General features: G+C 35.0%; 1 protein-coding gene across 5 annotated transcripts in view; it reads right to left on the bottom strand.

The window, feature by feature from the left end:
- DIAPH3 (diaphanous related formin 3) overlaps positions 1-27,797 on the bottom strand; it is a 499,882-nt gene that overhangs the window by 250,134 nt on the left and 221,951 nt on the right. For all 5 annotated transcript variants that reach the window (XM_032314557.1, XM_032314558.1, XM_032314559.1 and 2 more), the window contains 3 exons: positions 22,398-22,493; positions 16,576-16,670; positions 12,445-12,546 (listed from right to left, as the gene is read on the bottom strand). In XM_032314557.1, the coding sequence (XP_032170448.1) occupies positions 12,445-12,546; positions 16,576-16,670; positions 22,398-22,493 (293 nt within the window). The remainder of the gene's footprint in view (positions 1-12,444; positions 12,547-16,575; positions 16,671-22,397; positions 22,494-27,797) is intronic.

Here is a 27,797-nt window from a genome sequence, read left to right as displayed (position 1 = left end):
GTGAGTCCCTCTCTTGAGAGAAGACTGGGGGGGGGGGGGGGGGAGACTAAAAACACTAGGGTTTGCATATTTTGCTTTGCCCTTCACTATCTCCTGTGTTGTATTTCTAATTCACTCCCTAGGTGATCTCCTCCAGAGCCACAGCTTTAAATACCCTGGCCCCAAATCTATGGCTCCAGCCCTGAAGTCCCAGCTTCCATCCCAACTTCATACTTCATGTCTACCTGGAGGTCTACGGACATGTTAAGTGATGCTCCTTCTCAGTCTGTTCCTCTTGCAAGCCTTTTCCTCATCTCTGTGACTGGAAATGCTTATCTTTCTAGTTACACAGGTCAAGAACTTTGGAGTCAGCCTGATTTCTCTCACATCCGGAATCCAATCTATCCAAATGCATCCAGATTCTGACCATTGCTTTCCAGTTACAGTGCCATCCAGCCTATTGAGCCAGTACTATTTCTCACCTTCATCATTAAATCATTAGAATGGAATGTTAACTGGCCATTGCCTTCAATTTATGCCCCCTCCCCACAACCTGTTCCCCCACACAGTTGCCAGAATAATACTCAAAGTCTGATCATTTCCTTATTTCAAACTCTGATGACTTTCTTAGAATAAAGTCCACGGGCCTCACGCCATGACATCAAGGCCCCGTGGTCTAACTTCATCCCCTACATCCCCTTTCATCTCCTAACTTTGCCACAACCACTGGCCTTGGCTGTGCCAAATTCACTTATCCCTCAAAGCCTTGGTGCTTGTGGTTCCCTCCATCTATACCGTGTTTCCCCAAGACAGCCACAGAGCTAACTACAGTCACTTGAGCTTTGGCTAAATATTATCTCTTCTGGCCTTGTTAATCTCACACACACACGTATGCACCCTCACCCCCCACTTCCTGAGGAGTATTTATTATTACTTGATATTACCTTGTGTTTTTGTCTATGTGTATATTGTTATCTTCAGAAATGTAAGACCAACAAGGAACAAGAGACACATCCAATTCACTTCACCCAGGGCTTGGAGCAATGCCCAGTGCACAGTAGGTAGTCAATAAGTATTTATCAAATGCACAAATGAATGAATCATTTCTGAACCTCAAGAGACAAGTATTAAAATAAAAAGATCAGATAGATGGTGGTGCAGTTACCAGTACAATTTCAAGGTCACAATTCTTCCATAAATACCTGGCGATCTCAGCCCCCTGTAACATCAGAAGGCCAGGGCCTACATTATTAGAAAAATTGCTACCTGGAGCCATTTCTTGAGAATTTAATGCAAGCTCCAATCAATATTAGAATGGTTCTTAAATATACTCAATCTATTGGCAGTGAAGCCATGTTAAACTCAATCATAAGAAAACCTCCAATTTTCTGTATATTTCAGTATATTTGGTTGAATCGATACATCTGTTACACATTATTGTGTATTACCTATTGTACTTGTAAAGACAAGATGTTAAGTGGACTTTTAAAAGTTTTGTCAATGTCTAACTCCATTGTGTCATGTGTACGAAGAACTACAAAAAATCTTTGTGGAACAAGATCTAAGAAAATCTCAGAGTAGGACGGCAAGGTGAAAATACCTTCCAGCTGACAACTGATTTTAACTACTCACACCAACAAAATTTCTTTAAATTTAATTAAAACTTCAAATGGAATTATGAATATTTTGGCTTACACTACTGAAGGTGACAGAAGACAAAAATCAGAACATAAAAAAAATTACAGAAGTTCTAAATGTCTGCAGAATTTTAGCTGCAAATCAATGAGAATTGAAAGCAAGCTAAATTAATAAGCCTTGAACTAGGTGAAAGAAAAACCATCTGTGCTAGTGAGCCTATATTAAGTCCTGGATCCTGGTAGAAACATGTCAAGAAGGTTGCAAAGCAGAGTGACAAGAATAACTGAACAACAGCTGAATGTTTAGGATCATAAGAGAAGCAGAAAAACCTCTAAGATTTAAATAGCTATGACTCTAGTTATAATAATTTATTATTCTAAACAAATGTCCTCCCTGGGTAGTGAAAGATTTACAGATGAGTTTGCCAAAGTGCTGTCTAAAGCATCATGAAATTTGAGAGAACTTGGACTCCAGGACAGGCACCAAAAAGCAGAAGACAAAACAGAACTCTATATTCCAAGAGAAGAGATTAGCAAGATTTCTCTCATTGACAGACGAGATGGAAGATGAAATATCAAAGAGAAAAGGAAGAAATAATTGCAAGAAACCAAAATGGAAAAGAAATCGTTTCATACTAACTTCATATCTTTTACTAGTTTTAAAGTGAGAACTCTGTGAAACATGACTGATCTTGCAGCAGGACATTTGCAAAGCTCTCAAAATAACCAATACCCAAAGTATGAATGAAACACAGACTTGGAAGATATTTAGTCTGGAAAAGCAATAGTTCAGTGGATATACACTTTCAGATTCCTTACCTCTCTTGCTCAGTCTTTCCTAAAGTTGTTTCAATAAACCATGATTTGTACACCAAATCACAATTTCCTCAACACCTACATAAAACAAAACCACTAAGTACTATAAAAAAATACTCTACAGGATACCCTGAATATTCAATGTACTTAAAAAAAAAATGGCCTTCTGAGTTAAAAGAGCAACAAGGTAAGGGTCCAATATAGGTGTGATATCAAAAGAACATAACATATTGTGACAAGTGAGCAAGTAGCAGCATTACACAGGGCAGTTAAGTTCTACTTTTTTTTTTTTTTTAAGATTTTATTTATTTATTTGACAGACAGAGATCACAAATAGGTAGAGACGCAGGCAGAGAGAGAGGGGAAAGGCAAGCTCCCCGCTGAGCAGACAGCCCAATACAGGGCTTAATCCCAGGACCCTGGGATCATGACCTGAGCTGAAGGCAAAGGCTTTAATCCACTGAGCCACCCAGGTGCCCCTAAATTCCACTTCTTAAAAAATGAGTGAATTCAGATTTTTATGCTTATAAATTACTTGGTCTGCTTTTGAATTCACCCATTCCTGCCATAGAGAAGTCATTATCTAGAGATTCACATTAACAAAAATTAAAATAATTATCTCAAAAATACTTAACATTTTCATTTTAAAAAGTGACTTTATGTCTCCTGAGGCAAGAGAAACAAAAGCAAAAATAAACTAATGGGACATCAAAATGAAAAGCTTCTGCATAGCAAAGGAAACAACAAAACTGAAAGGCAGACCTATGAAACAGGAGAAAATATTTACAAATGATATATCTGATAAAGGGTTAGTATCCAAAATAAAGAACTTACCAACACCCCAAAAATGAATAATCCAATTAAAAAATGAGCAGAAGACATGAACAGGCATTTTTCAAAAGTAGAAATAGAGATGGCCAAAAGACACATGAAAAGATGCTTGACATCACTCATCATTGGGGAAATGCAAATCAAAACTACAGTGAGATTTCACCTCAGAGCTGTCATAAAACCAACAACATAAGAAACAACAGGTATTGGTGAAGATGTGGAGAAAGTAAAATCCTCACACATTTTTGGTAGGAATGCACACTGGTGCAGCCACTCTGGAAAATAATATGGAGGTTCCTCAAAAAGTTAAAAATAGAAGTACCTTATGATCCACCAATTGAACCAGGAGGTATTAATCCAAATAAAAAAATGCTGACTCAAAGGACTACATGGCCCTCAATGTTTACAGCAGCTTTATCTATGATAGCCAAATTTTGAAAACAGCCCACCCGTCCATCGACTGATGAATGGATAAAGAAGAAGTGATATGTGTATGTGTTTCAACACAAACACACACACACACACACACACACACACACCCCAGAATATTACTCAGCCATAAAAAAGAATGAAATCTTGTCATTTGCAATGATACGGATGGAACTAGTATTGTGTTAAGTAAAATAAGTCAGTCAGAGAAAAATAAACACTGTATGATTTTACTCATATGTGGAATTTAAGAAACAGAACAAATGAACAAAGGGTAAAAGGGGCGGGGGAAGGAGGCAGAGAGATGGGCAAACCAAGAAACACTTTTAACTATGAAGAACAAACTGATGGTTACCAGAGGGAGGTAGGTGGGGAGATGGGTCAAATAGGTGATGGAGACTAAGGAGTACACTTGGGATGAGCACCAGGTGTTATACGGAAGTGCTGAACCACTGTATTGTACTCCTGAAATTAATATTACACTGTATGTTAATTAACTGGAATTAAATTTAAACTTTTTTTAAAAGTGATTTTAAAAGACATTTGTTTTAGGGCAATAACAATATCCATATGATACCATACGATGGATATATATCACTATACATTTGTCTAAACCCAGAAAATGTACAATACCAAGAGTAAGCTATAATGTAAACTACGGAATTTGGGTGATAATAATGATTCATCAACTGTAATAAATGTACCACTCTGGGGTGTTTATGGATGTGGTAGGGGGAGGGTATATGGGAAATCTCTGGATCTTCCCCCCCAATATTGCTGTGAACTAAAAACTGCTTTAAAACAGCAAAATCTTCTTTAAAAAAACTCTTCAAATTTTGTTATTTTATTGTTCTTACCATACATTTTCCCTCCTTTCTGTTCATCTCTTATTTCATATATGCATTTAGTTACTATCATATGGTTACCATGTGCAGGAAGATACACTATGTGTTGGAAATATGAAGATAAACATGAGCTACTTCAGCTTATAGAAAATTCTGAACATAATGAAGACCGTCCTGTGTAAAAGAACACTTGTGTTCTAGGGGAATAAGAGACATTTGGAGATATGCATAGGACATTATAGTAACAAAGAGGAAGGATACTAAATTTTATAGGAAAAGTAGTCCAGAGAAGGGAAAACTAAGGCTAGAGGAGGAGGGGAGGCAATAATGAATGCTTCATTAAAGACTGAGTTCTTGGGGCACCTGGGTGGCTCAGTGGATTAAGCCGCTGCCTTCAGCTCAGGTCATGATCTCAGGGTCCTGGGATCGAGCCCCGCATCGGGCTCTCTGCTCAGCAGGGAGCCTTCTTCCCCCTCTGTCTCTGCCTGCCTCTCTGCCTACTTGTGATCTCTCTCTCTGTCAAATAAAATAAAATCTTAAAAAAAAAAAAAAAAAAAAGACTGAGTTCTTGGTGTAGGGGAAGGAGGGGCTCCTAGAAAGATGAGGAAACATTTGGGGGTGATGGATATGCTCATTATCTTGATTATGGTGATGGTTTCATTATCTATTTCATTATATACTGCAAAATCAAATTCTACAAAGTTAAATGTGTGCATTTTATTATATATCAATTATACCTCCATGATTTTTTTAAGGTCTAATGCTGTTTGAAAGAACTGCAGACATCCATGTAAGAGCAATGGGAAGCATATGAAGAACTTCAGGGAGGCAGTGAAGGATAGTCTGTGGCATTTCACACACATTTTATATCTTTATAAATGTTTCCTGCAGTCTAACTAAAGACTGAATCACCTGGTCCTATTATAAATTAGGAACCATGCTCTTCTTATATACAAAGGACCACGCCTGTCTGTATACCCAGGATAAATTCCTGTCATTAAATGAGTAACATGGGTCTCTTTATCTCAACTTACTTTTAAAACCAAACTTTGAAAATGCTAGAAAACAACAGACATCATAAATAAAAGCAGAGAGACAAGTGAGAAGCATTAAGAAAAATTGCAAATATTTACAAAGAAGTAACAAAAAGATTACCTAAGATTCTACAAACTAGAAGGAAAAAAGAGTAAAATAAAAGATATTATAGGCAGTTCTAAGAAGAAAAATAATATATAATAACTGCTTCAATATCATCTCATAACCAAAAAATATAAAGTTAAATATATACAAACAAGTGGGAAAAAAAGATAATATTAAATATTGGTGACTATACTGGGAAAAAAATATCCACACATATTGTTTCTAAGTATACGTTGACACATGTATCTTGGAAAAGTAATTTAGCAAAAACTATCAAGATAAAAAATACCTTTAACCTAGTAATTGAAATTCTAGGACTCTTCCCTCAAAAATAATATTAATAACAAAACTAACTTTTACAAAGAGTTTAACATTTTAAGAGGATTTACACATATTCACTATATTGATTTTTCAATACTCAGGAGAAGACAATGCAGATAGGCACTGTTACTATCACTGGGATTGGTAGAATGATGATCCCTTAAATATAACCACTATTCTCTAACACTTACATGTCAAAGGGACTTGGCAGATGTGATTTAAATTAGGGATCTTTAGAAGGGGAGATTATCCTGGAGTATCCAAATAGGCCCAAAATAATCAGAGGACTCTTATAAAAGGAGAGGAGAGGGTCAGATAAGATGTGATGATAAAAGCCACAGTGATGCTGGACCATGAGCCAAGGAATGTGAGCAGTCTCCAGAAGCTGGAAAAAGGAAACAACTATCCTTCCATAGCCATCAGAAGGAATGCAGCCCTGATGACCCATTTTGAACTTCTGACCCCCAAACAACTTTTGTTGTTTGAAGTCACTAAGTTAGTGGGTAATTTGTTATAGCAGTACCAGGAAGTAATACAGTCTCATTTCATAAATAAGAAAATTGAGGTACAGAAAATAAGTACCCAAGAGCACACAGCTAACAAGGTTGGTCTAGGATTGAAACCCATAGTCCATACTCACAACATCTAAGATGCACTGCCTTCAAATGTATATATAAATATGAATGCAGAATTACTCTTTTAAAAAACCCCGGGAACATACAATTTTTTTAAATGGGTATTGACATAATATTTCTGAATAAAATTTTCAAGTACATACAGGAAGATGTATACAAAATTATTTTAAAACCCTCTAACTAACCAACCTTCTTTAGAGGAATAGTTAAAAGAAGAAGTCACAGTAGAGACCATAAAATACCATTCAAGAATTTAAAACCAGGGACACCTGGGTGGCTTTGTGGGCTCAGGTCACGATTCCAGTATTCTGGAATTGAGTCCCACATCAGGCTCCTTGGTCAGTGGGGAGACTGCTTCTCCCTCCGCCTGCCCTTCTCCCTGCTCGTGCTTTCTCTCTCTGACAAAAAAATAAAATCTTAAAAAAAAATTTTTTTAAACCAGTTCATCATGAAAATAACTATCTCCAAAATATATTTTTTACAATGACAAAGTTTCAGAACAACATATTTTTCTAAATGTTCACATGAACGCGCATGTATTTGGGAATATAAAGAAACAGGATTGGAAGTTCAACGAAATGTTGAAAATAATTTGTATGGAATGCAGTGAGCTAGTGAGATACAAGGAGCTTCCACATTGTATTCACTATTTTTATACGTTATTTGAATGTTTTACAACAAGAATATTAGGGTATATTTTAAACAGGCATTTTTAATGCAGGGAAATATGCGTAAATATCCTACAACAGTTTTTGATTAAAACAACAACAACAACAAAACAAAACAACGGAGGGCTCTCCTGCACAAAGTTTAAAAACCCTGCCCTATAGTGACACCAAATGGTGGTAGCTCAAAATACAGAATACAAACAGGGCATTTGTTCAGTTCAACCTTCCTATAAATGCTTTAATCCCTTTGAAGAACAGACAGCTTAAGAGAATTAAGTAATGTGGAGACAAATGCTCAAAAACCTAGAATTTTTAATCAAAGAAAGTCTAATGCATCAAGTTTCAAATGCAAATTTTTAGGCATCTTTCCAAACTTCAGCTCATCTTCTGATCCCACTGAATATTCACATATCTGATTTCTCTCACAGTTAAACCATGATACTGTGAGAACAGTGATTTTACCTAATGGTTTACTGATGAAAGAAACTGCAAATATAAAAAAACAGTTATACAACTAAAATCTGGTTCTACTCAAGGGGAGTAAACCTTCAGTAAGTAGGCAATATTTTGGGAGGATAAATGAGGAGGTATTAGAGCTGAAGAGGGGAGGAAGAAATCCAAGAAAAGAGGTAGGCAGGTTTATTTTCACTTCTTCACTTATTGATGGAAAGTTAAGTTGAATAAAGGAAGAGGAGAGGACATACCAAATATAAAAAGATATCTCAACAACAAAGAGAGTCCAGAACCGTCCAGGGGAAAGAATATTTCAAATTAAGATTTTTGAAGGGATATTATTTTTCATATGTCAACATCTCCCAGAAAACATAGGACGGATACGTATAGTCTACTCAGCTACAAAAACAACTTAATAGTATCATTAGACTATTAGGCCCTGAATTCATAGCACTGGATGATCAATTCCAAAAGGTACCAGACCACCACCGGCATCACCATCACAACTAGACTACAGAGCACAGATGGGACCAGCCCCAGAGCAGCTTACAACTGTCCTACTCTAACTGGCCAATGTCCAAGTCATAAAGATTGAAAAGAGAATTAGTTCAGAAAGGTACCTCAAGACTCTGAATTATTAAAAGTAACAGATGAGTGACTAAACTCTTTATAGCATGGAAGTACCTATATCTGATATTCATGCATTAAAAACTTTTTTTTTGGATAGTGACAGTATCTCCATTAAAAAATTTTGCTTCCAGTTTCAAGGGAAAAATAAAGTGCATATGAAATACTATGTTATAGAAAACCAGGAGAGAATACAGACATATCAAAGTCAATCAGAGAAAGACAATTATATGATCTCACTCATATGTGGAATTTAAGAAAGAAAACAGCGTACCATAGGGGAGTCCTAAAACAACACGAAATCAGAGGAGGAGACAAACCACAACAGACTCTTAATCATAAGAAAGAAATGGAGGGTTGTGGAGGGGAGGTGGGGTTGGGAGATGGGATAACGGGGTGATGGGCATTAAAGACGGCACATGATGTAATGAGCTCTGGGTATGATATAAGACTAATGAATCACTGACCTCTACCTCTGAAACCAATAATACATTAATGTTAAATAATTGAATTTAAATTAAAAAATATAAAATATATTTTAAAAAGAAAGCTTCAGAAACATAAAATTTCATGACTATTTGCATAGTATTTCTCAATAGCCTATTTGTATACCACACTCTGTAACAGGACACAAAGTGCTAAAAAGTTGTATCTAAGTAATACATGACAAAAGTTAAAGCATATTTCTAACTTACATGTTATATCTTATATATTCGAATTGGTCTTCAATTGACATTGGTTACTAGCATTTTGGATGTTTACTTTTGCACATTGCCTTTCTATCAAAGAGAAAATAAACAAATGCCAATGTCCTGGTGGAGCTGCTTTTTGTTGTTTTACATAATTCTTTAGTGGAATTAAGATCAATTACATAACACAAACAACTATAGTGATTTTGTTCTATCAAATTTTGATGCTGGTTGAAATGGAACACACCTTTCCGAGAAATCTGTATGTAATTCACATTAATCAAATCAGTAAATTTATATTAGTTGATGAAACAAAAATTTAAACTGGCAAATAATATAATTGTAGAGTTATAACTAACTTCTTTTAAGTTAGAGTTGGAGAGCGAGAGAGCAAGAGGAAGGGGGGAGGGAAAAGAGAATCTTAAGCAGGCTCCACGCCCAATGTGGAGCCTAACATGGGGCAAGATCTCATTTCCCTGAGATCCTAACCAAGAGTTGGGACAACAAACTGGCTGAGCTACCCTTAACCGATTTTTGTCAAAATGAAAATAATATAGAAATCACTATCAGGTTACAGAACCTGAATACGACACAGAGCTAAAAGTAAGTCTCTCTTGGGTGAAAATGAAAAGGCAAGTGTGGGCCTTTTGGGGGGGTGGTGGTGCAAAGGCTATCCTAACCCTTGCCTATTCCTTATCTGTGAAACATTGATGGTTTTTAGGTAAAAATAATTAGTACTTTAAATCTAAGTTTAGTCAATGAGTAAATATTCTTCTACAAGATCAAAGTCATGCAGGAATCTGCAGTTATCCCAAAGTAATAGCCCATCTTTGATAAAAACATAATTAAATTTATTACTTTAAAAGTGAAACAATATAATCAGAATCAAAGAAATATACATGATCATTATAACCAGTTCCCTAAAACCACCAAATCATGTTACTTATATTACCCTGATAAATTGAAAAAATACCACTCTTTAAAGAAACTTAATATTGAGCTTTTAATTCAGAAAGTACCAAAAAATTCAGGCATTCCACAGTGTTCTATAATTTTTGGCCATCATTTTTTTTGGTAATTCTCAAGTACTGTTTAGAACGTTAAGCATGTTCCTCCCCCCCTTTTTTTGGTGAGGGGGAGAGGTGTCTGAGAAGTAGAGGGAGATTGGCAGTGATGACAAGTCGCAATGGAAGAAGGTAAAGTTGAAGAACATTACTATTTGACAAAATAGATAAATAAATAAATACAAATACACACACACATACACACACACACTGTATTTCCCTTCTCAAATTTCTTTTTCCTTTCTTCACGAAAGCAATTATGTCTTAAAATTTTAGTACCACACAAACTAGAACTTACAAAAATGTCTTCAAGAATATTCACTATCAACATATAATAAAGCACTGTTCATATTATTTATAGCCAATGTTTTTCAATAGAATTACTCTTTCTACATTAAATTTCATTTGCAATCAGGTACAACCCAGCACAGAATGTGTAGATTCAAGGTCAACTTTGAGCCGAGATGTCTCAAAAAGGAAGTGGTCCACCTCTGTCTAAAAATCAAAACTATAATCTCTAGCACTATGATGTAGTGCTAGAATGTAGTGCTAGTATGATCTGCTTGTAAATCATGGCTCTTTGAAGTGAACTCCAGATTTTCAAAGAAGGGCATAATCTGGCTATTTTAAATACACCTAAAATAACTGCAAGTTTGAGCTCATTCTTCTGTGAAAATCATTAAAACATGGCAAGAATTTTACATTTTCTCTGTGATGATGCTCAGTGTAAAATGTTACTTGCTAAATATGCATTTTCACATAAGCTTGTGTGTGTTTCAGATTTAATGTGAATGGGAAATACTTTAAAACTGTAATTTTACATTTTGTAATCTTCATTCAAGAGTCAAAAGAGATGGGCAAAAAAGTCTGTGGTTAAAAACTTAATGCAAATTCTCCCTTACTCACTTATTGCCAATGGAAGACAGGGATCAAATAGGGATCAAAAGAAAGACAATGTGATCAGGTAATAGAATATAAAGCAAAGAAGGAAATACAGAAGAAAGAGAAAAAGAGAAGATAAAATGGTACTCTGGAGAACTGGGTAAGAAAAAAGAAAAACACTTTTGTAAATAAGTTATCAAAATATTAAGACAATGAATAGGGGAAAACCCTTTATTTTCCCCTTTCTGTGTTCTAATCAGAGTTTTGTGAACTCAGGAAGGGGACAGGTGCTGTGGAGAGGGGTGAGGAGAATGGGTTTATGAAGGGACAGGAAGTAGTTCAAGAGCAAATGCCTATAACATGCAAAATATGGTATGCAGACAGTCCTTTAGTTAGTCAACCCAAATTTTCAGAATTATTTCAAATACAATTCTATCATATCCCTGGAGGTTGGTAATAGAACTGAAGATAAAAGGGAAATAAAGAATCTCACATATAAAAAAGAAATGGGAGCACCTGGGTGGCTCAGTTGGTTAAGCATCTGCCTTTGGCTCAGGTTATGATCCCAGGGATGGAGCCCTGTGTCAGGCTCCGTGCTCAGTGGAGAGTCTCTTTCTCCTTCTCTCTCTGCGCCCCCACCCCCCTCTTGTTTCTTTCTCTCTCTCTCTCTCCCTCTCTCTCTTATTGTCTCTCAAATAAGAAAAATCTTTAAAAAAAAATTAAAAAGAAATGAAACACTAATGTATTGTCATGATGACTAAACGTAACCAACCTCAAAATGATAATGGAAGGAAAAAAGAACGGAAGAAAGCTTGATAAAATCTTAATTTTAAGCTGCAACTCAGCTAATATATAACATTGGCAAGTATTTTTACCTCTTCAGACCCCAACTTCTATAAAATAGGAGGCTGGAACGAGATGATTATCAAGGGGTCTCAAAAATTTTTTCTTAAAAAGGTATTCATTTTTCATCTTCATTGCCAAGAAGGAGACTGTATTTCTAATTCGAGTCCAAAATAGGAGATGAACGGAGGTGAGTGATAGAACAAGAAACTGAAGCTATTCCTGCAATACGTTGGGATACATAGCTTCAGAATAAAACATAAATATACCCTTCTGCCATAGGAGTGCAGTTTTCACCTTACATTCTGACATGAAAGAGAGAAAACACACACACACACACACACAAAATCATGCTCATGCTTCTTAAAAACTCCTTGGACTTCCCTTAAGGCTACAGTTTCAATATATATATTTGAAATCAAGATAATTTTTCATAAATATCCTGAAGTTAAAAAAAGGCAAGATGGACACTGAAGGTTTATGAAACAATCCCGAAGGGAAAGGTCTGACCTTTCCTTTCCCGTGTGGCACAGTACAAAAACCCCCACCCAGAAGAGCAAACGCTGAGAGATGGACAGTACTTACCACCACAGCAAACTGCTCGGGTTCACATAAGTTGTTATAGTCATTCTTGAACTGAGACAATGAACTTAACTGTTCTTGATCAGGAAGATGTTTTATTAGGTTCTAAAAATTAAAAGCACAAGAAAATATCTTCACCAAATGTGCTTTTTGAATTCTAGAAAGACTTACTAATCAACTATGGGAAAGAAACCACTGAAAAAGTCAACCTTTCCTTTGGTTTCTAGGTAACCTCAGCCTTGTACTCAGCCTTACACTACATTCTCTGCATCCTGAAAGCAGTCAATTTTCCTCTTCTCTCTCCAGAGTTATATATTCAAATCAAGTGCTACTGAATGTTTATTTGATTAACCATAAAACGGAGAAAGAAAAACTCAACCTACACCAAAGGAACAGATTTCTCACCTGGGTAAATGTGATCAATTACATTTCAGCTTTAGGGAATTAAATGTCAGAAATTTCAGGCAAAGCCAAACATTTTAACGCTTCATTCAAGGGGATAAAAGAAATTATCATACTGCTACTAAAAGGCAAGAAAAAGAAATGAAATTCAGGAAATTTTAATGAAACCGCTTGCAAGATTTAATGAACATGATTACAGTTTTAATAATAAAAATTAAAGTATCTCTAAAACAAACTTTTCTGATGGGAAGGTAAACGTGGGAAGGCACTGAAGACACAGAATGATACACTTTGCAGATAAAAAGCCTATAGGGAGCTCCTTTAGGAACTTAAGTACCCATGGTCTTTTGCCTATATCATCAGCTGTCCAGAAACCACAGGCTCTGCGCTATTTCAGCTCCTTTGTCTTTTATCCATGCCTTTCCCGAGCCACACATTTAGACAAGAGAAACACTCCCAATGGAGAAAGGCCAAATAAACACACAAATTATCTTCCCTGTTAGAATTTTAATGATTACACAATCCTGGAGACAAAGTCTATACAGATCCTCTGTATCAAAATAAAATTGACTATAACAGTGTTATAAGCAAGTTAGTGCCCTGATATTAAAATTAAGAAAAAGAGTGGTTGGTGCTCACATCTCCAGATTATAACATCAGTATACTCTGTACAAACCCAAGTCAAGTATAAGTTATAATTAAGCCTACATCATGCTATATATATATTTATGGGGAAAAACTTCCCCCCAAATGGTGTCATTAGTTAAAAATAATGTTAGAGGACATTCTATATCAAAGGAGTTAGATCAAAGAACAAGTTGTGGACTCACTGTGTACCTTTGGAAAAAAACTTGGTTGACTGGCCAAAAACAAACAAAAAAAGTGACAATTTAAGATCATCCCTAAAAAAGTATTACTACTAAAACTACCAACTGAATAAAAGCAATAGAGGATTTTTCCATACAAATAGAAATTTCTCTTATGAAAATTGCCTGAGGCCCAATGGTTGTTTCCATCAACCATTCTAGCTGACAGCTAGATTATTTGAGCTATTTACTAACCAGGCCTCTGAATTTCTTCATGATCCTTTTAGATGACCATCAAATCCCCTTAGATATCTGTAGTTCACATATAATTAACCTTTTATCATGAATTTATTAATTGTTCACTTCATTAGCTTTGCTTTGTAATGAAATTCTTGTGATTTGTAAGAATACAGGCCCAAACTTCCTTGGTCTCTCCCTTTATCAAATTTACCATCCTTTCACAAATCTTAAGGTCCTATCAAACTAAACTTTTTGCAGTTGCTCCCACCCCCCAGCTTTTCCCTCACAGCAGAGGGAATTATTAGGGCCAGAATAACTGACGCCTGCTACATTACTCACATGGTCCTACTGCCTTTTCTACATCCATACTGTTATCCAACCCTGCAGAACCCTCACCTCTACACATGCACACATGTAAGAACCCTTGCCTCCACACATGGCACAGCACTCCCCTAACACAGCCTATAAATCTTAAAATCAATTAATCCTGATCCAGTCATGTTTATGCAAATGTCATTTCCCTTGCCAAACTATAAATTCCACATGCCTTGCACATAGTAGGTAAAATAAAATATTTGCTAAATGAATTAATTACTATATGACAAATGAAGGCAAATGGGTAAAGAATGAGGTAGAGAACTGGCATCAAAAACAGCATACTAAACAACAACAACAACAAACAGCATATTACTGATATCTGGTTATATAGGAATAAGTAACAAGAAATGATGGAAGAAAGTTATGATTCTGAACAGAACTTACCAAAATGGTGATTATTACAGAGTAATGTTTTCTCTATGCCCTTTTCAAAATCGGCAGTTCTTCACTTTACAATTAGGAACATATTTTTTAAATCAGACTTCAAAGAGCATGAAATTCTTATTTTTAGTATAAAAATATTCAAACTAAGTCTTTAGATCTTAAATCCCCAAAACTCGTTTTATATTCGTAGGTGTGGTAGGCAAGATGACCTAAACCACATCCTCCAAGATGTCCACACCTAATCCCAAGAACTTGTGGAAATATGAGGTTACATGGCAAAGGGAAATCAATGTTGTTATCAGCGGACCTTAAAATAGGACAATTTTTCTGTATTATCTGAACAGCCAAATGTAACCACAAAGGTTCTTACCAGTGAAAGAGGGAAACAGAATAATGGAGCCAGAGGGAGATGTGATTACGAAAGAAAGGAGAGAGAAAGGCAACATTGCTTCAGAGTTGAAGAAACGTGTCCCAAGCCGAGGAATGTAAGCAGCCACGAGCCAGGAAAGAATCTTTTTCTAAATCCTGTAGAAAAGAATGTAAGCCTGCCAACACCTTGACTTAAGCATGGTAAGTAAGACACACATCAGATTTCTGTTCAACAGAAGTGTAGGCTGATACATTTGTGTTATTTTCAGCTACTGAAGTTATGATAAATTGTTATAGCAGCAATAGAAAACTAATATATCAAGAAATTTTACAGAACTGGATGATCGTTGGACATGAACTTAAAAAAATCCAAATTTTTCCCCCATCTCTACCCAAGAGCCACCTGAACATCCAACGCATTCATATAATCAAGTTAAAAGCGACTCTGTAAATATTCAACAAACACATTAGGAAAAACACAAACATGTATTAAGTAGAAAAATTTCCTTTAAGGAACTTGAAGTCTATTCCGAACAACAAGGTCCATTTATAGTCAAAAGTAAATTAGACAAAAATCTAGTAAAAAGAAAGTGCCAGAGGATGAAACCTTTAAGAGTTACTGAATCGTTTGTTTGGGAGTTTCAGCGACTCACAGGGCAAACTCCTACTGGGATTATGTCACAGCCATATTGGGAAGACAAGGTAGGAGGGGCAAGTCAAAGGCTGCTAAAGATACCATCTACTGATGTAAATGTCTGAAATAATTGTAAAGATGTGCTGACACTAACAAATAATCTCTGGTTTCATTTTACTGCTAAAAAAAACATCCTTTTCCCAAGTACATCCGTTATAAGAATGAAAGATAGTAAACAGATTATTCTCTCCCTATATATTTTGTGGTTTGATTCACCAGTTTTACATTTTATCAAGATATGCATTATTGATGCCTTATGTGGAACTCAGCAAGTAACTCTGGCCCCACACTAGCGTTCCTTAAATACTACTGTGGGTAAAAACCATTTTGAAAAACCTCATAGCCTCCTGAATGGATTCAGAATGCTATGTGCACAATTTCTAGCACTCATAGGAACACCAATGACTCAAGGGAGGGTTATTCATAAAGCTAACTTCAAATAAAGAGAACACTCCCTCTATCTTCTATACCAAATCATAATATGACTTCATAAGACCAAAGTCTAAGAAAAACATATTCTAAAAGGATAATACAAATAAACATTAATTAACATACTACTAAACTGAACTGTAACCAAAACAAAAACATATATGTAAAATTAAACAAGTTGCCTTTCAGAAAGAGTCATTTAAAATAATTGAAATGTAATCATTTTGATAGCATTATATTTGGTTTGCAGTTAAGAGAAGATACAGGGTTTTATCTCCTGGCAAAGCAGAAGTTATGCTAAAACTAATTATGCAGCAATGATTTTCCAGTTGAGTGATTTGGTTTAAGAATTTTGCTTCTCTTACAAATTTCTATTTAATGAGAAGCTTGCAATGAAATATTGGAATTTAAGCTCTCTGCCAGTTTGTTTACCTGAATCATAGACTCTGCCAACTGTGTTTCATCCACTTCCAATATCATCATTTTGATTTCCTCATATGGCACCCGAAAAGAGCTCAGGAAGATTGCTAAAAGGAGGAGAGAGAGGCTCATGATGAGTAAGGGAAGGAAAGAATTTGAGACGTAGTTCCATACAAAAAATCAAAAATAATTCATAAAATGAGAGACTTGAAACATTAAATGTAATTACTAGGGGGAAACTTTCATTAGCACATTTTCTACTCTAGCTTTAGAACGACTATTTAAGCAACAGTCCTTTATTATTATGCTGGTTACAAGGTTGATTTTTAATGCTTAGTTATTAGCCTATCACGGAATGGTGCCAATTTTCATGTGATTTTAAAAAAAAAAATCCTGAAATATATTTGGTATGCCATAAAAATATCACATTGTAATAAAAAGAACTATGAAACTCCAAGATGCACATGTAATATTTGTCTAAACATGTATGTTATTAACTTATATAATATCTTCCAGCCCTACTAGATAGTTCACAAAAGAATATTTTATGAAAACTGCTAAGTAGTGCATTAACACTATTGTAAGTTATAAGAGCACTTCCCTATTTCAAACTATTATACACAATATCCCAGAAAAATAGCCTCTGCATGTAACTAAAGCTTGAATATCCAATATTGGAAAACAAATTTTCCTGGAAAACTATCCAAATGGATTAGATTGGGTAATATATCCAATATAGATTGGATAAAATTACTAAGAATTTAAACTTTACATTAGTAGTAGTGGGCTACCCCTAGCCCACTAATTTATTTTATATGCTGAACTTATGTCATTTTGTCTGTAGGTATTTTCATAGACAACGTGTTTGGCAAGGCTGAGAAAACATGGTCTACTTCTTTTGTGAAGGCAGTATTCCATATACCCAAGGTACCATGGATCATCTACAGATAAGCAACAAGGGTACCGTCTGTGTCCTCATCACCAGCTTTGTTGACACATTTCTGAACTCAACTAGTCATAAATATGGGAAAACAGTGCTAGAAACTATGGATGGGTATAACCCATAATATCCAAACAAAATGGGCTAATAAAATTGTATAAATGTTATTGCAACAGAGATTAATGGAATTATAACAGGATAACCCTGTAGTAGACACTAAAAAAAAGCACAAAAATATGCTAACTATATGATCTCAAAGATCATCAGTAATTGATGGGTAGAGAAAAATCTAAATCTATATATCATGTACAAAACAAGTTGTTTATGACTGTAGACTTAGATGCAAATATTAATAAAAGTGAATATTAAAAGAAATTTAACATGCCAATTTAGCTTCTTTATGAGAGAGAACATCTTAAGCATAAAAGTTGATGAAAAATATGTCAAAAGATTGGTATCTGACACCATAAAAGGGAAACCCATTGAAGCATCAAAACAATTAAAAGCAAGGAAGTTGAGGGGAAAAACCCGCCTCAAGACTGAAAGCATTTGTTTTTTCTTCATTGAGGATACCCTGAGATCTAAAAAAGTAAAATGAGCAAAATATATGTAACCTTTATTAAAAGAGTAAGAAAAAAAAAGACAAAAGAAAAATAATAATTTGTTCAACCTTAACATAAGCAAACTGAAAAGGTAAACTGTTAAAATATACCTGAATTGCAAATTTAGTAAGGTTAAGCAGAATCTTTGAAATTATTAATTACCTTTGAGAAGCAATAAATTTCACTCAAGAAACCTAGTCTATGGATACAACACAGAAATATAGAAAAGATTGTAACATTAAATACAAAGATCAAAGAATAAAATTACTCTGAAGCATAACATAGTTATTGAGAGAAAAAAAAATACATACTTTTATATACTTAAGCCATTATGGCAATGTGGAGAAAAATGCCCTTGAAATATCTATCTCCTCCATCCTGAAAAGGATATTTTTTAAACTTAATCAGGAAATACCTATCTAGACTATGCTAATAATGTGATTTATGGTGGGGGGGCGGGGTTTGGATCGCAGTATTAACCTGGCCTCTCAAGGGTCTGAAAACTAAGGTCAGTTGTGCAGGGGTTCACCCATAACCAAGACCTAGTAAAAATGCTGGATGCCAAGGCTTAAGTGAGCCTCCTGGTTGGCAATAATTAGAGGGTATTATTATTCATCATTGCTGGGAGAACCTAGAACTGTCCATGGCTAAAAACTTGACCCTCAGAACTCTCCTGGACTCTGCCCCATGTACCTCTTTCATTAAAAGCTGACTTTTAATCTGTATCATTTAAGCTTGAGTCAGATAGCTTTCATTGAGTTCTGTGAGTCCTTCTAACAAATTATCATATTTAAGAGTAGTCTAGGGGACCCCCAAACTTGTGACTGGTGTCCAAAGTAAAGATGGCCTTGGAGATTTAAAAAAAAAAAAAATTGCAGAAAAAAACCTTATATGACCTCACACACTTTTAAAGAATATATACTATATATACACATGTGTATAAATACATATGTGTATATATACACATGTATATATATAATTTTTATATATTATATATAAAATACATAATATATAGTATATATTTTATAGATATATACAACATGTATATATATACATGTATATATGTATATATATACATTTGTGTGTATATTTATATATACCACATGCATAATGAATACAGTAACATATCAAAATAAGATAAAAGGCTAATAGAAGAGTTTACTTTGTGAATGAACAAAATTTATTATTTGTCTTTCTTCTATATTTCCAATTCACCCACTGTTTTCAGGTATTGATTATTATATAGTTAAAATAACATATGCATCATGTTATTGTTATAAATAGCATGTCTGTATTTATAAAGACTGAACTATGTCGGTTTTATAACTTATGAATAAGATTTTAGGAACATTTGCTCTAAGGTAAAAAAAAAAAAAAAAAATGACAGAAGAGTTGAAAATGGCCTAATGTATAACACAAAATTCAGAAGACAAGCCTAGACCTTTAAAAAACAAATTAAAAGTTACTGAGAATATGAGATACTCATTTAAAGCCTCCAAAAGACCCATTAAAGTGAGTATTTTTACTAACATGCATCTTATCCTTCAAAATGTGATTACCTAGATCCCAGTGGGAAACTGAGTTCAGTGAAGAAGTGTAAAGTGTGCAGATTTGGAACCAGTCACACATGTTTTCTTCAAGAGAACTTATAAATATTTAAACCTTTACATTAATGCATAGATTCCAGGGTTCCTCCCTTTATAGGAGGAAAAAATCTGGTAAAGCATATGAACCTTGTAAAACTCCTAAGGCATCTCTTGAGCCTGGAGTGGCTGCAATTCAACCTTTTATGCTGAGCCCAGGTTCTTTGCCAAACCCTTTATGAACTCAAATACAGGGAGAAGCTAACACACATTTGAATAAATAGGTAAATAAAGGAGTAGATTTTTAGATCCTTTCTTCAAAATTCTATCAAATATTTCAGTGAAAAGAAATCTAAGACAGAGTATCTCAGATCTCCAAGTGACAACATAGAGCGTTGTCACTATCACAAGACTCTTTTCAGAATTCAGTATCTCAAAAGACTGAATTTCACAGACAAAAACCAGCTGTGAATCAGACTATAATTATAGGTTGTTAAAGCTTCTTAAAGCTTGAATCATAACACTTGCTACAATCGAAGAGGGCAAGAAGAATCCAGAAATGGATTACATCATAATATGACATGGTTTAAATTCTGGACTTTTCAATCTTAAATTTTAAAACGTGTTTGACAATAAAATGGATGGATCTATATCCTCTAGCTAAAATAAAACAAAACAAAAATAATATTCTCTGTATAATATGATTTTGTTATCTCTAAACGGGAATAGTATAACCTATACCTACTGACCATTTTCAAAATAAACCAACTTATTCAAGTCACTGAACTGCTATACCCACCCATAACGTTAATGTTCCTACCTCTGTGATAGGGTTATAGTAAAGATTAAAGGGCCAAATATAAAACTAACACATAAAGGTAATCAATAATCATTAGCCATTATTAAATTTGAAATCCCATTTAGCACATGTTCTGTCACATGTAAAGAATACCAAAGTCAATTATGCAACTTTGAGTTGGATATCAGTGCTAACTTATCATGGCTGACCCACCTAAAAGAATTCTATTAAAAATGCTACTTCTTGGGGTGCCTGGGTGGCTTTGTTGGTTAAGCATATGACTTTGGCTCAGGTCATGATCTGAGGGTACTAGGGCTCTCTGCTCCACGGGAGTCTGCTTGTCTCTCTCCCTCTGCCCCTCCCCGTCCAAGCATTGTCTTTCCCTCTCTCAAATGAATAAATAGGTCTGCAGGTAAATGAATAAATAAAATGGTATTTCAGGATCCCTAACGAGGTTATTTAGAGTTCAACCTAGGAATCAGTAACCCAAGTCATTGACACTTTTCAGGAAAAAATCTCTTTCCGATCCCAGAGAATAGAACTTTTTGAGATTATCTAAGTTAATAATGGTTTGAAGTCAATGTTCCTTTAAAAGGGAAAATTCTCTGAAATACCTGTATTATGTAACAGTCCCCAAAATCTCAGGAGTCTAAGCATGCACACATATATACATACATACACAAATCATTTCTAATTCAGACTACATGTCCATTACACATCAGAAAGAGCCCTGACACAATCTTCACATCAGGATGATGGACACCATTTTTACTGCCATTCTGGGGTGTAGGAGAAAGAACACTGGAGTTTCTCACACCAGCAATAAATGCTTCCATACAAAAGCTATCTCATCTCCACTTACACTGTCATTGACCCAAGCAAGTCACATGATGACATCTACCTTCAAAAGTGTAGGGATGTGCGATCAATTTGTGCCCAGAAACCGAGTAGTATCTTGGCACATCCACAATGCAGGAAGGGGTGGCCCTGTCATAGTAAGCAGGAAAGGAAGATCTCAAAACTTTCACAGAAGGAATGCCAACTCTGTCTTTTACGCTTACTGCCTCCAACATAATTCCTTCTTTAATCAATAGCATGGATCTTTAGCCTCACACCAAAGAATTTTTGTTCCCAACGCTTGTTAAAAGCTCTCTTGAGGCATGTAATAATTGAAAGGCAGACTAAAAGCCATGTTAACTTTCCCTGCCTCTAGATTCTCCACATTGTATTCCTCTCACAACATCAGAAAGTAATATATACATAGGGTATTATCTCAGTTCCAAGCAAACTATCTTTGATGCATTTAAGTTACGGTTAGAAATGAGTTAGAAGCAAAACTCTTTGCCCTCTCCTCCCATAGTAATTCAGTCAGGGAGACAATTTAATACTAAGTATTTAGCTCCTGTAACAGTAATTAAATCTAAAATATTTCCAGTCATTACTTTTGAGGAAAGGCTTTGAACTGCTCAGATGGGATAATGGAATTCATTTTATTCATCATCCTAATTTCCATTAATATTCCAACCTCTTTTGTGTGTGATCAAGTATCAAAAATAATAGAGATTCGAAGGTTTAAAAGAAAAAATCTGCTACCACTTTTTAAAATGTTATGTCATCACCTAAATTTCTTAACTTGTTATTTATATACTTAGACAAAGTATATAGAAGATAGATTTTAGAATATACCCAAAATATAAAGATTTTAGTTATAGAAGATATATTTTTATTCTAAATATTTTTCTTAGCTTTATTTTCTAATACAGAGTAATTTTTTGAGGAATTTAACCCATAAATAGCCTAAAGGAAAGGAATTATCTTTAAAGTTATTATGCAAATCATAAAATATTAAAATAATGAAATGAAAAAGAAGTCATAAAGAAAATGAAATAATTAACAGGAATCATACGTACAAAGGTTCTGGGCAATTTTAGAATCTAAAAATTTAAGCTCCTTAATTTTTTTCTTGATAGCTTTCTTCTCTTCAAAATCTTCCTCTTCTCTTCTCTCTGTAAAACCAAGGATAGATCCATGTCAGTAAGGCATTCAGTAGCAAAAGGACAGGTTGTGAACTATTATTTAAAAAAAAAAAAAAAAAAAGATAGAATTCTGTTAAATAACATTGTTAGAAAAATAACACCCCAAGACCTATACTGTTTCGGATAGGCAGTGATCATTCTTATGCTACAAAACCTTAGAGTAGATACTGGAAGGTCTAACAGCAAAAACAGAACTGATGTGCTTTATTGGAAACCAACGCCACTGGGTACAAGAATGAGTATACTTAGCTTATTTGAACAATATGCCGGACACGATTATAAAAATAAGTATACTTACACTTAGGGTAGGTTAAGAAGTTAGCTCTAAGAGTGCTAAACAATCACACAGCTAGTTTATGTCTGAGAGATCACACTTACTTAAAAACATAGCTTCTACTAAACTGGAAGAGTAAGTGGTTTATAATTTGTTTTCCAAATCTTTGAAAACAGTCAAAATTTGACCTTTAGCTTATTTTATTTGAGGACTTCAGAAGCAAAAAATGCATCTGACCTCCCTATCCTTAGTAAAAAGCCAGAGAATAAATGTATCATGCTAAATATCAATCCAAGACCTGTCCTTACAGCAAGCTACAGGACAGTCAAGGTTAAGAGCTGGAACCAATAGTGATCCTATCATCTTTCCTCTCCTTTGTATCCACGGATACCACTTCTGCGTCAAAGCCAGTCATCTTGCAAAATTAGGATCTTGATAACAAAAAATAATGGACTGAAGTGTTTTAGGTATGTCCAAATAAATCACGAATACCAGGGAAAAGAGCTTCCAAAAGCATCTTCTTTTATATAAGATGGCACATTATCACTACATTATATTAAAAAAGACTATTATAATTATATGCTTCAGTACACAGTGTGAGACAGGGATCAACATTTATATTTTTCAAAATATTTATTAAGTATTTTATTAGTCATCTTTCTCAACTGATTTCATATTATACTTTTATCCTATACTTATTTTTCTGGGCTTCTAATTCTGTTTCACTGTTTGAAGTACTATACCTTAATTGAATGTTCAAATTATTTTTCTTCTGCTTTTAAATTTTCTTCCCTTTTCTCATTAATTTTTCCACATGACCATTAGAACAACTCAAGAGTTCCAGAAATAAAATTCATTTGAATTGTATTTGACTCATGAGGCATTTGTAAATAGATTCAAGGAGATTTGATATGTTGACAATTTTTAAAATTCCCAGTCATCAACATGACATGTGTTTATAATTATTCAACTCAGCACAGTGTTCTTTGTCGGCAACCTGTACATTCACTGTTTGTGTTAGAGGTCCTGAATATATCTAAATTATATACTCTTAAATATTCAGATGGGAGACAGAGAGATTGGTTAATTCTACCTTTCTCACTGTACTTCACAACTGCTGGAATACAGAAACTTTGTTGAATTTTACATTAATGTTTTATAATCAGCAACTTTACTTATTCTTTCATTCAAATGAATATTAAGCACCAATTAAAAGGGACCGTGCTACGCAATATAGATATAATGTTAAACAAAATAGAGACATCTTGGCCTCATAGAATCTAGAGACCAATAGTGGTGAATGAGAAGCAAATGTCAACTACAATACCTAGATAAGTCTGCAATGTTTTGATAAGAACCACACTAGAATAAAGAACCTCAGAACCCACACTTATCAGTGACCGTCTTCATATAATAAATGATACCTAATCAAAAGCTTGAGAGAGAAAAGGACTTAGGCATGAGCGAAGGTTTTGGGGTGGTGGGAAGAAGGATCAGGCAATGAAAGGATAGTGTCTGAAGGGGTCAAGCTGCAAGAACTTGAAAGGCACAGAAAGAAGTGAGAACAATAAGGGCAAAGAATATTGTCTGGAAGTAAAGGACACGAGAAACTACCATAGGTACCATATCATGCAAAACCATAGGTACCATATCAAGCAGGTACCGGATCATGCAAAACCTTTTAAGCGAGGTTAAGAAATCTGGATTTTCTCCTCCACGCAATGAAAAGAGCCACCAAGGTTCAAGTATGTGACAGACATCAAAAGAATTGCATTTTAGGAAAAACTCAGGCTCTTCAAAGTGAAGTGAAAGAATGGCGAAAGTAATACAGAAATCCAAAGGAGAGTCACTGGTGCCCTCATCTATAGCAGCAGCCACTGGGATGAAAAGAAGGGATGATTTCCAAGAGTAGAATCCAGCCCACATCAGTTTCCTGAATTCCAGATTGAATATCCAAGGGCCTACTCTCAACATCATCTCTACTTGGATGTCTGCCGGACACCTTCACTGCAACTGAACTGAGCAGAATATGGGCAAAGGGATAAGGAACAGCAAAGTTTTCTGAGACACAACAGGATTAAAAACAAACAAAATATAAAAAACAAACAAACAAAAACATACACACACACAGTAGAAATCAGATAATCACTCTCTTAGCCAAATAGACTGATTTGGGTAAAACCTAATAATAAATAATAATAAATATATTTAAAAATAAATAACAAAATATATAAATATATAAAAATAAATAAATAAATAAATAATAAAGCCTAATAATAAATTTGGATAAAACCATAATAAAATGTGAGATTGAAAAAAAAAATAAATAAAGCCAGATAATAGACTGCCTCAACTCAGTGTAACACCAGTGAAAATGTTTATGCAGAAGTCCTGATAAAGCAGGATCCAAATGTTATTAGCAATAAAGATGCATTCAAGAGGAATATGAACAAATGAGGATGTTTAATGGAAATGAAGTTCATACACAAAATCTTATTCATGTAGCCATGGTGACATCATTTCTGTGAGCTACTAGCCAGGACAGAGTGTGGAGTCTTGCAGGCAACTCGGAAAGGCGTCTCCAACCAGGTCCTGCGTCTCCAGCCCCACCATATACCCACCACTGAACCTCACCATGGCTTACATCCCTCCTCTAGGACCTGGGGATACTGGACCTCAAAGAGGAGGTGTGAGAAGGAAATAGAATAATAATGACCTTCCCGTAACCTTCCCTCAGCCTTCACGGTGACAGGGAAATAAGAGACAAGAATCAGAGGGCCTAACTAGAGTTCATGAGCTGACAGAGGATATTTTGGACTCATCCCATCCACTGGTCGACCTCTTCTTCTAAGGCTATTATAAAATACACTTTCACTAAAAAGACTCGATTTTCTCAAGATGAAGCTGTGCATCCTAAAGTCAGACTATTAGTGCTGTCTATACTTGTGATCTAGCTTTTCTGCCATTAGAGGTCTGTGTTTAATCTTATTTCCTAGAGATGTTGTGTAAGAAGGCGTTTTTCCAACAGAAGATTAATACGGTTCAAAAATGGTTCTGATCACTAACACAGCATATGCCGCATTTTATGAGGGTTTTATGTCAGAATGAAGTCAAAGATGACAAAACTTTCTATGTTGCCAAGAGCCATGAACTGAAAAAGTCTTTTTTAATTACATTTCTCTTTATTCTTTTTCTATTTTCAAAGTTTCAAAAATAGCAGCAAAATTATATAAAGAATCTCCTTTCAAAATCTTTGCTTTCATACTAAATTTTCCATTAAAAATCATAATTCCATGGTACATGGTTATACAGTTTATTCCAGTTCATTTTCCATTATGTTCTAATCAGTCATTAAAAATGTGACTTTTTTCAGGAGTAAGATTCCACATATTCTATCATATGTTATCTCACCACTGTAAAAACTTCTAGAGCACACAGTTCTAAATGTGTAAGTAGCTAGTGGAGGCACAAAAGGTAATAGCACAGTTTTCTCTTTCCATAATGGAATATTCTAAATCAATGAATGCTACTAATAATTGTTTATTCTATTTTTATTGGTGCTTCCTGGTTAAACATAACTCATGTCAGTATGTTTTTAAAATACTACACATTTCAATTTTTTTCTGGTATTCATTTGGTACAAATGCTATTAAATTTTATGTGTTAGATGTTCACAATAAATTACCTTTGTTCATTAGATTACACTAGCCTTGAGAGGATAAAAGGAAGTGTACCCGATTAAATAAGCATTCTCTGTGACACTGAGAGAAGCCAATAAAATCAACTCAGCTATAGAAATAAAGCAAACATATATCATGTATTTAGGAAATGACAACTGAGGCCTAGCACAATCTTCATATAAGGCAAAAGGCAGAGGCAGGAAGACATCCATAAACTACAGATTCTTTGCAATAATGGCACTTGTTTTTCTTCTAGCTTTCTAACTGTTGAGGTTCTAAGATGCTAACAGAGAGTGTCAAGACTTTATAGTGTCCAGATTCTAGAAGAACCATCTGTGCAGTTTAGCCACTTCAATTCACTGATGAGGAAGCCGAAGCCCAGAGTGTATGATCCACTTGCCCACAGTGACACAAAGGGCGAGGCGGCGACCGGCCCCCTTGGGGGACAAGGAAACTGATTGCCAAACTACAGGCCAAGAGCAGCCGGGGGGCAGGCAGTCCACATGAGGGAAATGATCTGCAACCCAGCACATAAGCTTCGCGTTGACGCTTGATAGAATTTTCCCTCGTATTACATGCTCACTGGGAGAGAAAGCAGGAAGGTGAATGGATCCGGGGGAAGAGAGAGAGATGCTTCGTTTCTTGAGCACAATGAGCAGGATTTAATGCTATGGAAAAAATGTACAGTTCCAAAGGGAATTCTTAATTTCACCCATCACTACCTCTCTTCAAATGGTGGTTAACGGAATGTGGTTCAGTTATCCAGCAATACATTTTGAAAGGAATATATACCTGGAAATCTCAAGGGTCAGAATTTGAGAATAATCTAATAGCTGGGGAAGGAAAATAGATTTTTGAGAGTTACTACTACTGGTGGTTGTGATAGGAGAATATTTTTCAAAGAAGATTTAGGCAGCTTGAAGTCAGAAGATATGGAATACATAGAAGAAAGTGCAAACTTGGAATGAATTATTTTTTAAGTTGGCAATACCCCGTTGGCAAAATGTCAAAGTAAATGCTTTGGTATTGAAAACCATAATTGTATAAATAGCTTTAGTCATATCTGATCTGTCAAACCCAGTTTTAGTGTTTCTAGGCACATAAATAAATGACTATGAACCTAACTACATAGAAAATAAACAGAGGAGAAACAGGCTATCTTCCTACTCAAATATTAATATATGACTGCCATAACTAATCAGAGTATTTTACTAGAAAAGAGATGTCTGCCTGGCAATTCCAGGCTAAGAATGATAGAATAAGAAGAGTGGCTAACAGGCTAACTAAAATTTTGTGGAATAGATTATTTCAACTAGAGCA

The sequence above is a fragment of the Mustela erminea genome, chromosome 15, assembly GCF_009829155.1.
Source record: "Mustela erminea isolate mMusErm1 chromosome 15, mMusErm1.Pri, whole genome shotgun sequence".
NCBI classification, from domain to species: domain Eukaryota; kingdom Metazoa; phylum Chordata; class Mammalia; order Carnivora; family Mustelidae; genus Mustela; species Mustela erminea.
This window is presented reverse-complemented; position numbering and strand designations above follow the sequence as displayed.